Source organism: Candoia aspera, chromosome 2, assembly GCF_035149785.1.
Source record: "Candoia aspera isolate rCanAsp1 chromosome 2, rCanAsp1.hap2, whole genome shotgun sequence".
Classification (NCBI taxonomy): Eukaryota; Metazoa; Chordata; class Lepidosauria; order Squamata; family Boidae; genus Candoia; species Candoia aspera.
This window is the reverse complement of record NC_086154.1, coordinates 100,876,251-100,891,778: the sequence shown is the minus strand read 5'-3', so window position 1 is coordinate 100,891,778 and position 15,528 is coordinate 100,876,251. Positions and strand designations below refer to the sequence as shown.

Below are 15,528 nucleotides of genomic sequence, written 5' to 3'. Positions count from 1 at the left end.
AAAGAGAAGGAGGCGATTTCGGCGGCGAAGCTTGAGAAGGTTGCTATGAGGCTGGCTTGGGGCGGAGCGGTAAAGGGGCCAATAGGTGTAGAGAGTGGAGCCCGATGGGTCGGCTGGGAGACCAGTGGAAGCCTGGCAGGGATTTGGGGCGGGGAAGGCGGGACCAGCGGGGCGTGCTCGGTGTGGCGCTAAAGGCGCCGCGAGCGGGGGCGGGGCGGCTAGTGCGGACCCAGTTCGAGCGCGCGCTGGGGAAAGCGGCTCTGCGCCGAGCAGCACCGGTGGGGCGGTTTATCGGAGCGGGTGCGCTCGCTGGATTCAGGTGAGCCGCGGAAAGAGGCGGGGGCTTTGCCTCCGCGCCCCCCTTCCCATCATTTCCCGCCTTGTCTGCGGAGGAAGACGGGTGGGCGGCCAGAGGGAAGGAGGATCGTGGGGCCTCGGTTCGGGCTGGGGTCTCCCGGACCCTCGGCCATATTCTCCACCTGTTCCTCCTGCGCCCCGTTCGTCCTCTCCCCCGCTTCGGAGCGTCCTGCGAGACGCGTGAAAGGAGGGGCTCCTCCTTTGCCTGGGCGATGGGCTGAATGGCGCTGATACGATCTCCTTTTCTGCCGCTGCTCGCAGAGATACGCGTCTAGACGTGGTCTAGCTGAGGGTCCTGTGGCCGGGTAACAGCAAAGCGCACGTGTCTCTTTGTTTAAGGGGTGAGGTTGTCCGATGAATGGGGAGGGGGCGAGCGAAGGAAGGAGAGACGCCCTTTTGACTTGCCTGGGAAGGAGGGTATAATATGACCCCGTGACAGTGTGCTGTGGAGCTGCCGCTCGCCGATTCCGAGCCTTATGTGGGGGATCTCCAGGATCTGCTTTGCTTGTTGGTCCCCATCCTCGCAGCGATCATCTGCCTGCCGTAGGAAGATGTTGGCATTTTCTATTAAGGTTCTTCTCTTGCATGAACATTGGAAGTTGTCGCCCGACTGCAGTATTCTCTTGTCTTTCACTTGGGTTAGAACTGGTTTCAAAGTTGGCGATTGCACCGGGTCTACTGGCCAGTTCCTCTCAAACCGTGAGGTGAATGTTAACCTTTTGACCAGTTGTCATAGCATTGTTCTCTCCTTCCATATGGGATCTCTGGGTATATGTGGATGCTGCATGTTGTTGCAGTGGGTAGGAAGGGCTTCTCAATATTGTTAGCATTGCATTTTTTGCATTCCAATTGCTTCTCTTTGAGAATGTGAAATGAAAAATGCACCTTGGTAAATGATCTTTCTTTAATTAGGAAAATGTCTAATTAAATGCAGGTTCCCTCAGGACCAATGTGCATAAAGTAAAGAAAATGAGGTAATTTAGCGGAATGTTAAAAAAATGAAACCAACTAACTATACTCTTCCAGATCTTAATGGTGGGCCCATACATTTTTCTCAACGATGCTGTTTATGTGATTTTATAGTGTAGATCTAGCACTCTGGGACTCAGCTCCCTTGCATTAAAATAACACTTGGAGATAGATAAGGAAGTAGATAAGGAACTGTTATAATAGCAAACATCTGCTAGACAATTATATGTATGAGATATACATTCTGAGGGAAAGGATGATGCTGTAGAGGCCCTTATGTCTTGAAGATTTTACCTTGGTTCCAGGTTAGTTTGCATATAGGCTGTCTATAGAGCAAGTGCCTCTTGTTTCTTGCTACTGACTGAGGTACTGTATTTAGTTGGAGGAAAAAAACTTCACACATGTTATTTCCCTTCCTTGGCTTCTACTCTGTGAACAGTTTCTTCAAAAACTCCATACTGGTTTAGCTGTGCTTTCTGTTGCCAACCCATGCTCTAATAATGTGAATTTAGCTGCTGTAGTCTGAAAGAAGGGAAGCAGACTGCTTTATGGCCCTCTGGTGGAATGAATGACTTCATGCTTGCTTTATATCTGTTAAGCTTTAATTATCAGGATAGCATGTCAGCGTAGATACTGTAATACACTGAATGCTTATTTGACAGAGGGTGGCCATTTAAATGCATAGTTCTTAAAATATCCCATATGTGGGAGAATCTGCTATCATTACAGGTGTTTAGAATTGCTTCACTATCTTGATTTTTAAAGATAGGCTGATGGGTAAAATTAATTCTGGCAGGATGATGACTGCCTTGCCATATTATAATCATCCAAGTAATATCTGAATGTCTGTACCAGGTTTTGTCTTCTAAAAAAAGTTGTAGAAAATACTACTGGAACAGCTAATCTACATATTCAAGTGTTTAGAAGCTGTAAAATGAATATTGTTTTGAACAACTTGCAGTATAAAAGTTAATAATTTATCATGCATATTTCTTATAGTAAAATTATTTTGTGTGACAATAATAGCTTGGCAAACTGCTGTATATAGCATTTTCCCAATGAAGCATAATTATAAGATTCATAGCTGTGATGTAATTTATCTTTCACAAGGAAAATTTTCTTATTTCAACTTGAGCAGCTATGGGGTTTTTTTGCAACTAGGATGGATAAAACAGTTTGTGACCCAATGAGAGAAATATTTTTGTTAAGTTTAGATTTTTTTTAAAAAATGACTTAGGCTGTAACCAATAGTTTCTTGTCATGGAGGGCACTGTTCAGAGACTAATTAAATCCCTGAGCATATTGCTGTTGCTAGTTGTAAAGACTTGATGAAGTTGATATCCTAATAGTAAATGCCCTTTTATATATGCTATGGCAGAAAGTATGCTTTACTTTACAACTAATTTAACAGAGGAGTTGAATTCTTATGATTTACTCTACTTGAGATGATACCTTACTGGAATGCATTTTTAACCTGGAAATATATATTTGCAAGACTTTAAATACTTGCCAAATACTCTTGTCAATATTTTTCTCTTCAAAAGTATTGCCTTTTATGCTACAGACTTCTTTCTGTATACATTAAATTGCAACCATATTTGCGAATACACATTTTATGTCACCATAAAGACCGTTAATCAGATCCCGAAGAATGAGGTTCTAATATTCTTACATATTTTTCATTGCATTCAAGGCATAGCTTTAAGCAGAACAAAAATATCTGCACTAGTTGGGGCAGGCAAACTGGAAAAAAGGAATAAATACAAATACTACAGAATAAAATTCCATCCTACTACTGTCCTGAGTGATTCTGGCAATATTGGAGAGTGCATCCTACTTCCCATTTTTAAACTTTCTTTAAAGAATTTTTAATTGTCCTGGGCTATAAGTTAAGAATTTCTTCTGGCATATACTGGTAAGTGACAGTCTTCTTCAGAAACTGCAAGACTCTCATCCTCTAGTTCTCTCCAAAGGCAAGGGTATTTTTATTTATTTTTATTATTTTATTTTCTATCCTGCCTTTATTTTATGAATAACTCAAGGTGGTGAATATACCTAATACTCCATCCTCCTCTGTTTCTCAGTTAGATATTGGACAGGTACTGTATGTAGTACTTTTTGTCATACTCCAGCTTCATTGCCTTGTTCCTGGAAAGATGTTAGGTCTATCATGTGGGCCCACTTAATTGTAGATGTTCGTAGAATTCAGAAACTAACAGTTGTGAATCTACTCTTATTGATGATGTGCATTATAATAAGTATTCTAGGGCTCTCAATGGGCATTATAATTATAATTGGCCAAGTAGCTAAAATAATTTCACTATTTTTTCCTCACAGTAAGTGCAAATTGCTTAATAGAAAATGTATTTCTTGTAAAATTCTATACAGAAACAGTTATTCTTTATTGGGTTACTTTGATGTAGAAGATGCAATCATTTGTGCCTTTAGATGAGATTAAGCATGGTTGAACACAACTGAGATTAGAGTTTAGGGAAACAGGTATAGGATTGGCATGTTTATACACTGACAACAATGTCCAAGGCAGTTGGGAAACAGTTATAGATTAGGCTCTGAAACTTTATCTGTAGCCTGTTTTTATTCCATAATCATTAGAATTGTCTAGATTCCTCTAAATTTTAATTTAGAGCAATTAAATTTCAATCTCAGGATTAACTACCTAATGCCACTCCATCCTTGTTTTTGTTGTAAGTTCTCAAGGTGATGTGCCATATTCCTCTTCCAAATTTGTCCTCAGAGTAACCCTTTAAGATGTTGCACTGCAAAATGATGATAGACCAAAAGTTACCCAGGAAGATTCATGGCTGAGTGAATGTTTGAATCTGGTCTCCCAGGCCCTAGTCCAACCTTCTTATCCTAAATAGTTGGTGTTTATTGGTTACTAGTAACTAATACTTTTCCTTTTATATTTACTAGGTTCCTATTGCGGGCTAGTTCTCTAAAAATGGCTCAGAGGACTTTGCAAGAAGACCCTGAGAGGTACCTCTTTGTGGACAGAGCAGTAATCTACAACCCTGCTACCCAGGCTGACTGGACTGCTAAAAAATTAGTCTGGATTCCATCAGAACGCCATGGCTTTGAAGCTGCCAGCATCAAAGAAGAGAGGGGAGATGAAGTGTTGGTTGAACTTGCTGAGAATGGAAAGAAAGCAGTTGTCAACAAAGATGATATTCAAAAAATGAATCCTCCCAAATTTTCTAAAGTAGAAGACATGGCAGAATTGACCTGCTTAAATGAAGCCTCTGTTCTTCATAATTTGAAGGACCGATACTATTCTGGGCTCATTTATGTAAGTAGTAATCAGTTAGCTGACATGAATTGGCCAAAAAATCAAATTTATTGGTTGAAATGTTTAAATGCTTTAGTCTTTAGACTAACAGATTTTAAAGTGTAAGCTTGAGTTTTTACTACTTTATTAATACTATGATTTTAATTCTGTTCACCAAACTATGTCTTACTTACTATTTCTCTGGCCTTTGAGATATTTAATTGTCCCACCTGCTGAAGTACAGTGCTTGGCTATTTGGGAATAGGACTTCTAAATAGTTCCCCAGTCATGGTATGTCTTTCCCAGAGTACACCCGCATTATCTACTCTGTTGTCTTTTTGGTGCTAAGGAAATAACTTAATTCACCAGTCCTTTTCATTTTTCATTTTAATCTCAATGCTAAATATGTATACTAATCAGTTTTATCTTTATAACTTTAATCTTCACTGTTTAAAAGCTCAGAAGTGATTGTTTGATGATTTTCAGCAAAGTATATTTTATTTCTAGTAAGTTGGTGTATAGTTCATCACAAGGCTAATACGGTGTTTCTAGAAATGCAACTCCATGAGTAAACTGAATCTAGAACGTTAGGAGATGCAGGTGTAAGAGTTAAAAACATAGTACTTTCTTTAGACCGTGAACTAGTACTTGTAACCAAGTAGCTACTGAATCTACTTGGTTACAAATACTAGTTGTACTTGTAACCAAGTCCATACTTCTGCATCCCTGAAAATGGTCCTCTCTACTTGTCAGTGTGCTACATTTCTGATTTCTGAAGCTACTAGAAAGTGTTTGTTAACCTGCTGAATTAGATAAGCAGTAGTTGGCAGAAGCATTTGCACCCAATTAAACATAATTGCTGCAAAGTTATAACAGTGGTGTTTGGATTGGATCAAAGGTTTATGTAGCCTAGCCTCCTCTTGTGTACCTTTGTGGCACCTGGTTTGGACATATATATTGCCTTTAACATTGGAGGTAAGATCCATTGGGTTAAATGGATTGTCCAGAAGGAGGAAACTTTCACTCTTAACTTTTTCCATGCCAAACATTATTTTATAAATGTTTATAATGGCTTGCATTTTTAACCTAAAAATTCATTCTCCTGGGATATTTCTTACTCCTTCGATGCACTTTTCTGTACCTTATCTAGTTCAGCAAAATCCATTCTGAACTATGTTGATCAAAACGATATATGGTATTCAAAATGTGGCCATACCATGAACTTTTAACAGCCTATCAGTGGGACAACACTTTATTTATTAAATTTATATGCCACCTGACCCCCAAGAACTTCTGCCAAACTATTTGCTACAGGCTATTGGACCCCATCAGAGTATCTGGTTGTAAATATTTTGTAGCAATATGGATAATTTCACAGCTGCTTAGATTAATAGTTGTAAGTTTAGAGATAACTTTGGAACTCTTAACTGCCCTATTTTGCTATAACTATCATAAATGATTTTTTGACAACAAACTTGTCCATACCAGTGGTCACATTTAATGATTTATGACCAAATTTTAAAAAGTACTAGAATCCTCAGGAGATACCATTTATTATTAATTTATTGATCAAGTTAAAAAGCTATTGTCCTAGAAGTCTATTAAGACTGGGGTGGATTAGAAATTTTGTTTAGTAAATAGTAGGTTCTATCTGTTTTTTACTTTATTCTTTAACTTCTCATATTTAATAACTGCTATATTCTCTCAAGAGTTTTTTTGATGAAAGAATTCCAAACGTTTTTTGAAAATCCATGGAAGCAGTGACCATGGAATCATCCCATCCACATACAGTGGCATTAAAAATAATTCTTAGATTATTGAAATAGGATCCCTTTGGTAAAAGTCAGATAGAGTATCTTAATAAAGACTTGTTCTCTTGAATGCTTTGTAGTTTGCTTTTCAGAATATGATAGTTCTGTCTTGCATCTTCTATCATCTCCATATTTAGTTTTCCTTTAATTCCTCTGTCATTCTACAGGCCAGCTACCTTTCTACCATGTTCTTCGCTTCTGATGCACTTAAATAATATTTTTTATTCTTGTTGTTCATTCATTTAGTCACTTCCGACTCTTCATGACTTCATGGACCAGCCCATGCCAGAGCTTACTGTCGGTCATCAACACCCCCAGCTCCCCCAGGGACAAGTCCGTCACCTCTAGAATATCATCCATCCATCTTGCCCTTGGTTGGCCCCTCTTCCTTTTGCCCTCCACTCTCCCTAGCATCAGCATCTTCTCCAGGGTGTCCTGTCTTCTCATGATGTGGCCAAAGTATTTCAGTTTTGCCTTTAATATCATTCCCTCAAGTGAGCAGTCTGGCTTTATTTCCTGGAGGATGGACTGGTTGGATCTTCTTGCAGTCCAAGGCACTCTCAGAATTTTCCTCCAACACCACAGTTCAAAAGCATCGATCTTCCTTCGCTCAACCTTCCTTATGGTCCAGCTCTCGCAGCCATATGTTACTACAGGGAACACCATTGCTTTAACTATGCGGACCTTTGTTGTCAGTGTGATGTCTCTGCTCTTAACTATTTTATCGAGATTGGTCATTGCTCTTCTCCCAAGGATTAAGCGTCTTCTGATTTCCTGACTGCAGTCAGCATCTGCAGTAATCTTTGGCGTAGAAATACAAAGTCTTTCACTGCTTCTACATTTTCTCCCTCTATTTGCCAGTTCTCAATCAAGCTGGTTGCCATAATCTTGGTTTTTTTGAGGTTTAGCTGCAAGCCAGCTTTTGCACTTTCTTCTTTCACCTTCAGCATAAGGCTCCTCAGTTCCTCTTCGCTTTCAGCCATCAAAGTGGTATCATCTGCATATCTGAGATTGTTAATGTTTCTTCCAGAGATTTTAACTCTAGCCTTGGATTCCTCAAGCCCAGCTTGTCGCATGATGTGTTCTGCATACAAGTTGAATAGGTAGGGTGAGAGTATACAGCCCTGCTGTACTCCTTTCCCAATCTTAAACCAGTCCGTTGTTCCGTGGTCTGTTCTTAACTGTTGCTACTTGGTCATTATACAGATTCTTCAGGAGGCAGACAAGATGACTTGGTATCCCCATACCACTAAGAACTTGCCACAATTTGTTGTGGTCCACACAGTCAAAGGCTTTAGAATAGTCAATAAAACAGAAATAGATGTTGTTCTGAAACTCCCTGGCTTTTTCCATTATCCATCGGATATTGGCAATTTGGTCCCTAGTTCCTCTGCCTTTTCTAAACTCAGCTTGTGCATCTGGCAATTCTCGCTCCATGACTTGCTGAAGTCTACCTTCCAGGATCTTGAGCATTACCTTACTGGCATGTGAAATGAGTGCCACTGTTCTATAGTTTGAACATTCTTTAGTGTTTCCCTTTTTTGGTATGGGGATATAAGTTGATGTTTTCCAGTCTGATGGCCATTCTTGTGTTTTCCAAATTTGCTGGCGTATAGCATGCATTACCTTGACAGAATCATCTCGCAAGGTTTTGAACAGTTCAGCTGGGATGCCGTCGTCTCCTGCTGCCTTGTTATTAGCAATGCTTCTTAAGGCCCATTCAACCTCACTCTTCAGGATGTCTGGCTCTAGCTCACTGACCACACCGTCAAAGCTATCCCTGATATTGTTATCCTTCCTATACAGGTCTTCCGTATATTCTTGCCATCTTTTCTTGATCTCTTCTTCTTCTGTTAGGTCCTTGCCATCTTTGTTTTTGATCATGCCCATTTTTGCCTGGAATTTACCTCCGATGTTTCTAATTTTCTGGAAGAGGTCTCTTGTACTTCCTATTCTATTGTCTTCTTCCACTTTTGTGCATTGCTTGTTTAAAATAATTCCTTATCTCTTCTGGCTAACCTCTGGAATTTTGCATTTAATTGGACATATCTCCCCCTATCACTGTTGCCTTTTGCTTTCCTCCTTTCTTGGGCTACTTCTAGTGTCTCAGCAGACAGCCATTTTGCCTTCTTGGTTTTCTCTTTCTTTGGGATGTATTTTGTTGCCGCCTCCTGAACAATGTTGCGAACTTCTGTCCATAGTTCTTCTGGACCCTATCTACTAAGTCCAGTCCCTTAAATCTATTCTTCACCTCCATTGCATATTCCTTAGGAATATTAGTGAGCTCATATCTAGCTGATCTGTGAGTCTTCCCTAATCTCTTTAGTCTGATCCTAAATTGTGCAAGAAGTTCGTGATCTGAACTACAGTCAGCTGCAGGTCTTGTTTTTACTGACTGTATAGATGTCCGCCACCTTTGGCTGCAAAGGATGTAGTCAATCTGATTTCGGTGTTGTCCATCTGGTGAAGTCCATGTATAAAGCCGTCTCTTAGGTTGTTGGAAGAGAGTGTTTGTTATGCAGAGTGAATTGTCTTGGCAAAATTCTATCAGCCTATGTCCTGCTTCATTTTGTTCTCCCAGGCCATGCTCACGTGTAATTCCAGGTGTCATTTGACTGCCCACCTTAGCATTCCAGTCTCCCGTGATGAAAATAACATCTGTTTTAGGCATGCTGTCCAGTAGGTGCTGCAGATCCTCATAGAACTGCTCTACTTCAGCTTCTTCAGCATCTGTGGTTGGGGCGTATATTTGGATCACACTGATGTTAGATGGCTTGCCCTGAATTCGAATTGAGATCATTCTATCGTTTTTGGATTGTATCCAAGCACTGCTTTAGCCACTTTACTATTAATTATGAAGGCTACTCCATTTCTTCTGTGGTCCTCTTGTCCACAGTATTTTTTATTCTAGTTGTTCTAAATCGGTATGTTCTTCAAAAATGTTTGAGGTGTTCTATGATTGCCTTTTGTGTAGTTTTTTTGTAATCTTTTCTTTTTTTCTCGCTTGGGCAATTCTTCCAAGCAAGAATATAACTTATTTTCCTAATAGCTTCTTTAATATTGTTAACATGTTCATGGTAGACTTTGGGATACCTTTCCTTGCCTGCATTATGCGTTGTAGTTTACCTTTTATTATGTTTTTAGTCAACCCTGTGTCTTTGATAGAGATGTGATCATAGTGACTTGTTTTATTTTGATTTTATATATTGTGCCAGTTTTGGGACAGGTGGCATTACATGACATTGTAGCAGCAAAAACAAGAAAAAAATGCCACAAATTAAACATCTCATGAGGAGGCTGACAAATCCCACTTTGATGATCTGAAGCACTGAAATTTTGCAAGATCTTTCCAAGTAACTAGAAGTCCTCTGGTCACCCTGGACCAGACCTCTCAAAGATTGTTTTCCCCTATTTAAAGTTAAATTTCCACACTGAGAAGTTGCACAGTCAATATGCTTAGTATTTGAGAACAAATATTTAAATTATGTAACTCAGACTCATTGTATGCTGATCTTATGCAAAATGAAACTGAGAAATTTAAATTTAAATACTGTTAGTAATGAAATAAATGGTTCATATATACAAATGAACTTGCAAAAATATTAGCAACTATGGAAAGAAATTGGATATATATGTATTTTGTTCCATATCTTTATTCCCATAGCTTTACATAGGTATCTACTATGGGGTGGTGGTGGTGGTGGTATGCACTGCTAGGAATTGGAAAATGGCTAATCATGTCAATATGTTTAGGAGAATTATGGCAAACATTTGATTGTTCTACTGTTTGTGATCAGTGGATGCTCTTGAACCTCTATAGAAGAACTATTTTTTCCCAACAACTAAGCTTATCAGTTATTAAATTCTATGCAAATTACTTTTGTAGAAAAGTAAAAAGTAAATATTACACTTAACTGCAGTTGCTGTTATAATTGTAAATGTTTTAATATATGCAGTTATAAAATCACAAATAAAATGGCACTTCCTATTTGTGAGGTTGATAATTGTAAAACATGAGTAAATACTAGTTCTTTTGCTTATAGAGAGTTTGGAATGCTGCAATATACACATGACAAAATTTCACAAACAGTATTCATGATGCTTCATAAATTATAAAATTGTTTAGGATGTCAGCATGAAATCTGGAATACTTTCTGGACTTCAGGACAAACCATAAAGATTCACATTATTAAGTAATAAACTTTCAATAATGTTGTAGCAGACATGCCTGGAAAGAGTTAATGAACTCTACATGAAGTTTCAAAAAAATAACTTGTGACAAATTTACTTAATTATGTCTTATCTCATGACAGGAATGCACATCTTAAGTATGTATTTTTCCAAAAGTTTGTCTTAATATAGGCTAAAATGTTGAGTCTTACACTGATTTGAGTTGTAAAACAATATAGCTTGTACTTCTTTCTATGTTGGTTTCTTATAAAGTGTCCATGCAAGGCTAATATATTATGGTAGTAAAGAGGACCTAAGGATCCATTGATTAAATTAATTCTTATTTTTTTATGCTTATGTTTTTTTAAAATTAAACTGCAAAAGACAACCTTTTTAAAAAGTAATTTGGGAGACCATTTCTGGTACGTACCAGGGGAAGTCTCCAAGGTTACATTGCCTACCCTGTGAATATGTGTTTAAGTGTCTATTTTGAGAATTTCTAGAATACAGGTAGTCCTTGCTTAACAACCACTCATTCAGTGACCATTCTAATTTGCGACTGTGTTGAATGAGTGGTACTTACTGGTCCTCAGAGTTCCGGCTGTTGCAGCAGTCACATGGTTGCGATCTGGATGCTCAGTACATGGCTCACAATTATGATGTCGCAGCATCATGTGGTCACTATTTACAATCTTGTTTGCTGGCTTCCAACAAGCAAAGTCAGTGGGGAAGCTGTCAGGAGGTTGCAAATGGCGACCATGTGACATCCTTGCTTAATGACCCACAGTGATTCACTTAATGACAGCAACTGGGAGTGCGGGAATTGCTGTCGCTCAGTGGCACGGTCACATGACATTGTGCTTTATGACTGCGTTGCTTAGTGATGGCAATTCCAGTCCCAGCTGCTGAGGACTACCTGTATTGGGTTTCTTTAGCTTTAAAAACCATCAATATTTTAAGCTTTGTATCACATATAATGAGGCATATGGTACTAGGCTGTGTTTTTCAGCATGCAGAGTGGTAGTAGCTTGTATGTATGTTCCATTATATATGCCTAGATTACTCTCATGATAACATGCATAATATAACTACTGTATTAATAATTTCAGTGGGCTTTCAAATGTCTAACATGTTTCAGCTTGCTGAAGAGTTGTAGTAGAGTATTCATACTGCCCCTGACAATTAACTACTACTTAAACATCTTGTCTTCAGTATGCGAAAGCCTGAAATTTGTTTCCATGCTGATTCACTTATCTCTAAATAGAAACTAAAATGCTGTAAATGGCATGTGACAATTTCACAATGTATATATATATATAATGCTCTCTTTCTCAGCAGATACACCTTATACTCAGTATACTCAGGTATGAGAGATGATAGTGTGTCCCATTCCACTGAGCTGCTTAATGATAGATTGAACAAATGGGTCCAAAGCCCATATTGGTGTAAAGCTTTATGTTAATAACTAGACAACTCGTGACCCATTGGGTCATCCTTTCAGAGATACTTCCTTACCTAACAAAAACAGAATGACCATGGGTAGGCAATAAAGCAGTGGGAGTGACTTCTGACTTCCTTCCGACTTCCTTCCAACTTCCCCACTGACTTTGCTTGTGGGAAGCTGGTAGGGAACATCAGAAATCACCCTTCCTCCTCCTTGGCTGATCCGTGGAACTACCTGCCACTTTTCTGGGAGGAGGGGGAACAAAGGGAGCCATGGACTGTGAGGAAAACTGCATCCCTGCTCCCCATCCTGGCATGTCCCCAAGGGCCCCCTCCCTCCAGGGAGGAAGAAGGCTCACCCATTGACTGCTGGCGCCCCCTAGCCAGCCCTACCTCGCTAGCAGGCATCCAAGTCACTTCCTCAGCCTTCCCTCACCAGCCGCCACCATTAAGAGATTTCAGATTTCAGCTTTGGTTCCAAAGCAGCCAATCATCACTTGCCTATTGGGCCTTGCCACCAGCCAGTTGGGTGCAGGGGCCAGAGGAAGGCAGGAAAGAGGGCAGGAATATGCCCCTCCTATCTTCCCTTGCACCACGCAACCTATGGGTTTCTGGGAAGTGTAGTTGGAAGGCACGATGGTGCTGAAGTGGCCACAGCTTTGTCAAATATCAATTCCATGGGAATAATGGGTCCTGGATTTTGGATGCATTCTTTAAGTTAGCCCATTTGAAGTACGTTGATTCAAAGATTGTTGCCCTATGATGGACCATTTTGCCCAACTGAACGTGACAAACACTGAGGGTTCTAGTATTGTATTGCTATGCCAATCAGAATGACAAAAAACAATGTGCAATCTTAAGAACACTTTGTCAGGCAGATGAGTTAGGAAAAAAGGACAAAGTGATTTTAGAACCATTTCTATACGAGGTCACACTGGTGAAGGGAAAGTTTTAGTTGTGCAAGTTGAGTCTTAATGGGCACAGAGTGGTTACAGTATGTCCTTTACAAAAGCTGACTGGGAAGTAGCAGCAAGCAACTGAAAAGAAAATGGTGGCTCCCTTAAACTCTGAGAACATAGTCCATTAGTTCCCCAGTCTGTTCTTAGTCGTAAGAAATTGGATAAATTCGAAACAAAGGAATATTGCTGTTTTATTACAGCAAAGACTTAGAGTACTTTTGGGTATTTCAATAGGTAGAAACTCAGTTGGGTCAAACTGCGTACATATAAATAGAACCCTCTAAATGTACCTCCTTTAGGTTGAAAAAAACCATAGTATAGCTGTTCTGGGATACAAAATAAGGTTCTTATTTTTAATTAAATGTAAGGTATCTGATTCTATAAACAGCAGTCCTGCATGTTTCCATTTGCTTTGTACTACAAAATGTGAAAAATCACTGGATCACTTTGTGCCACTGCAAACCATATCTATAAAACACAGTGGAGGACAGGAGAACAATGTGATAATAGAGTCATGCATTTTTTAACACTAAAAGAACAACAGTGGCTTCCAAAGTTAAGTCTTGGATGACAACTGTACATTCTATTCCAGCCCTGTTTTCTGTTTGAAATATAGTGCTATCAATTTGCCATGGTATAGAAATTAGCAACTTTAGGTGGCACTTCCAGTATTACAAGAATTCTAGTCAATAAACCATATGTGACAGGTAGACCCTTCCATGTTCTTTGTTCACAGATTCTTTGTTGTTGTTTTTTTACGAAGAGCAGCTTTGAGGCAATGACCAGGAGAAGGAGGAACGTCTGTCATTCCGCTTTCAAATTGTTTTCTTCCCTTGATCATTAGAGGCTTGATCTTGATTTAATGAGGTTAAATTCGAAGGGCAAGGGTAGGAGGAAAAGCTCAGAGAAATCCTACGTGCTCATTTATTTATTAGATCTCTCTATATATTGATATTAAAAGACAGACATTGGCATTATATTCTCTTGAACTTTTTACCTTGAATATATAAACATTTTGGAGCCTAGTGGTCTAATTTAAATAACCAAACTTCTTTATGACCATTTGAACTTATTTACTCCTAGTGACATATTGCTTTTTTTTTTTACTTTTGTCTTACTACCTTTAATAAACAATTAGTTTTCTCAGCAGTATTTTTGAAGAGAAGAAAGTTGAAGCTAAATCTCATCCTTAGTGGATTTTTAGCAATAGTTTTCACTGTAGCTGAAACTTCCACTACCTATCTTTGCCATCAGGTTGTCAACTACTATACTCTGGTACATCCATTTGAAACCAGGATTTTGTTCAGAAGTAGCTGTAGTGATTTCTTTCTAAACATACATTAAAATATTTAAGTCTCCAGTTTAATGGAATTATTTCAGGAGAAAATAATCTCCCGATTGTGGAACAGGAAGAGACTAATCAGCTTTTTTCTTCCTGTAGACCTACTCTGGACTCTTCTGTGTAGTCATAAATCCATACAAGAACCTTCCAATTTACTCTGAAAACATCATTGAGATGTACAGGGGAAAGAAACGCCATGAGATGCCTCCACACATTTATGCAATATCAGAATCCGCATATAGATGCATGTTGCAAGGTAAGAGTCTCATTTATATGTCATATGCTGACATTGTGCCTGGCATTTTAGACTTACAAGTAATATAAGACTGACGTTAAAGACTGGCATCACAGTAAGTACCGTCAGCTCTGCACACTTCAGTTCATTAGAAATCTGACTGGTTTAAATTCTTAGACGGTATATGGCCTTCTATTGTGAAATGAAGGGTTCTCATTAACCAGGTAGAGAAGTGTCTACTTGCATAATAAAAAGCACATTGCTTGTAACTTTCAAATCTTCTGGCACCATTTCCTTAGATTTGGAAAATGGACTTAGAGCAGGGTAATGTGAGAAGAATTTATTAATTCCCAAAATGTTTTGTGTGTATTAGTAAAGGTTTCCGTCAACGTAAAGTCCAGTCATGTCCGACTCTAGGGGGCGGTGCTCATCTCCGTTTCTAAGCCTTGGAGCCGGCGTCCGTAAGGACCCGTCCATGGTCATGTGGCCAGCATGACGACACGGAATGCCGTTACCTTCCCGCCGAAGCGGTACCTATTAATCTACTCACATTTGCATGTTTTAGAACTGCTAGGTCTGCAGAGCTGGGACTAGCCACGGGAGCTCACCCCGCTGCGCGGCTTCGAACCGCCGACCTTCTGATCGGCAAGCTCTGCAGCTCAGCGGTTTAACCCGCAGCGCCACCGCGTCCTTTTTGTGTGTATTAATTAGCTGTAATTCTTACAGTCTTGTAAGGTAAATCAATATATCCTACCCTTCATCCCTGGAAATGCTAAGAGTGGGCAGGGGTAAACTTGTTTAAGGACTCCTAAGAAATCTATATTAAAGCCTCTGTCCAAATCTGGAAATTCATAATTTACTGCTGTCCACCCCACCAGGTAGATCAGATGAGGAAATCAACTCTACAGGAAGGCTGAAACTCCTTTTATCGAGGTTGGCTATAATAACAGAATCTT

General features: G+C 39.4%; 1 protein-coding gene across 2 annotated transcripts in view; it reads left to right on the top strand.

The window, feature by feature from the left end:
* Window positions 1–227: 227 nt before the first annotated feature.
* The window catches only part of MYH10 (myosin heavy chain 10), a 93,361-nt gene continuing 78,060 nt past the window's right edge, over window positions 228–15,528 (top strand). For both annotated transcript variants that reach the window (XM_063292586.1, XM_063292585.1), the window contains exons 1-3: window positions 228–319; window positions 4,261–4,633; window positions 14,437–14,593. In XM_063292586.1, the coding sequence (XP_063148656.1) occupies window positions 4,289–4,633; window positions 14,437–14,593 (502 nt within the window). In that variant the 5' untranslated portion in view covers window positions 228–319; window positions 4,261–4,288. The remainder of the gene's footprint in view (window positions 320–4,260; window positions 4,634–14,436; window positions 14,594–15,528) is intronic.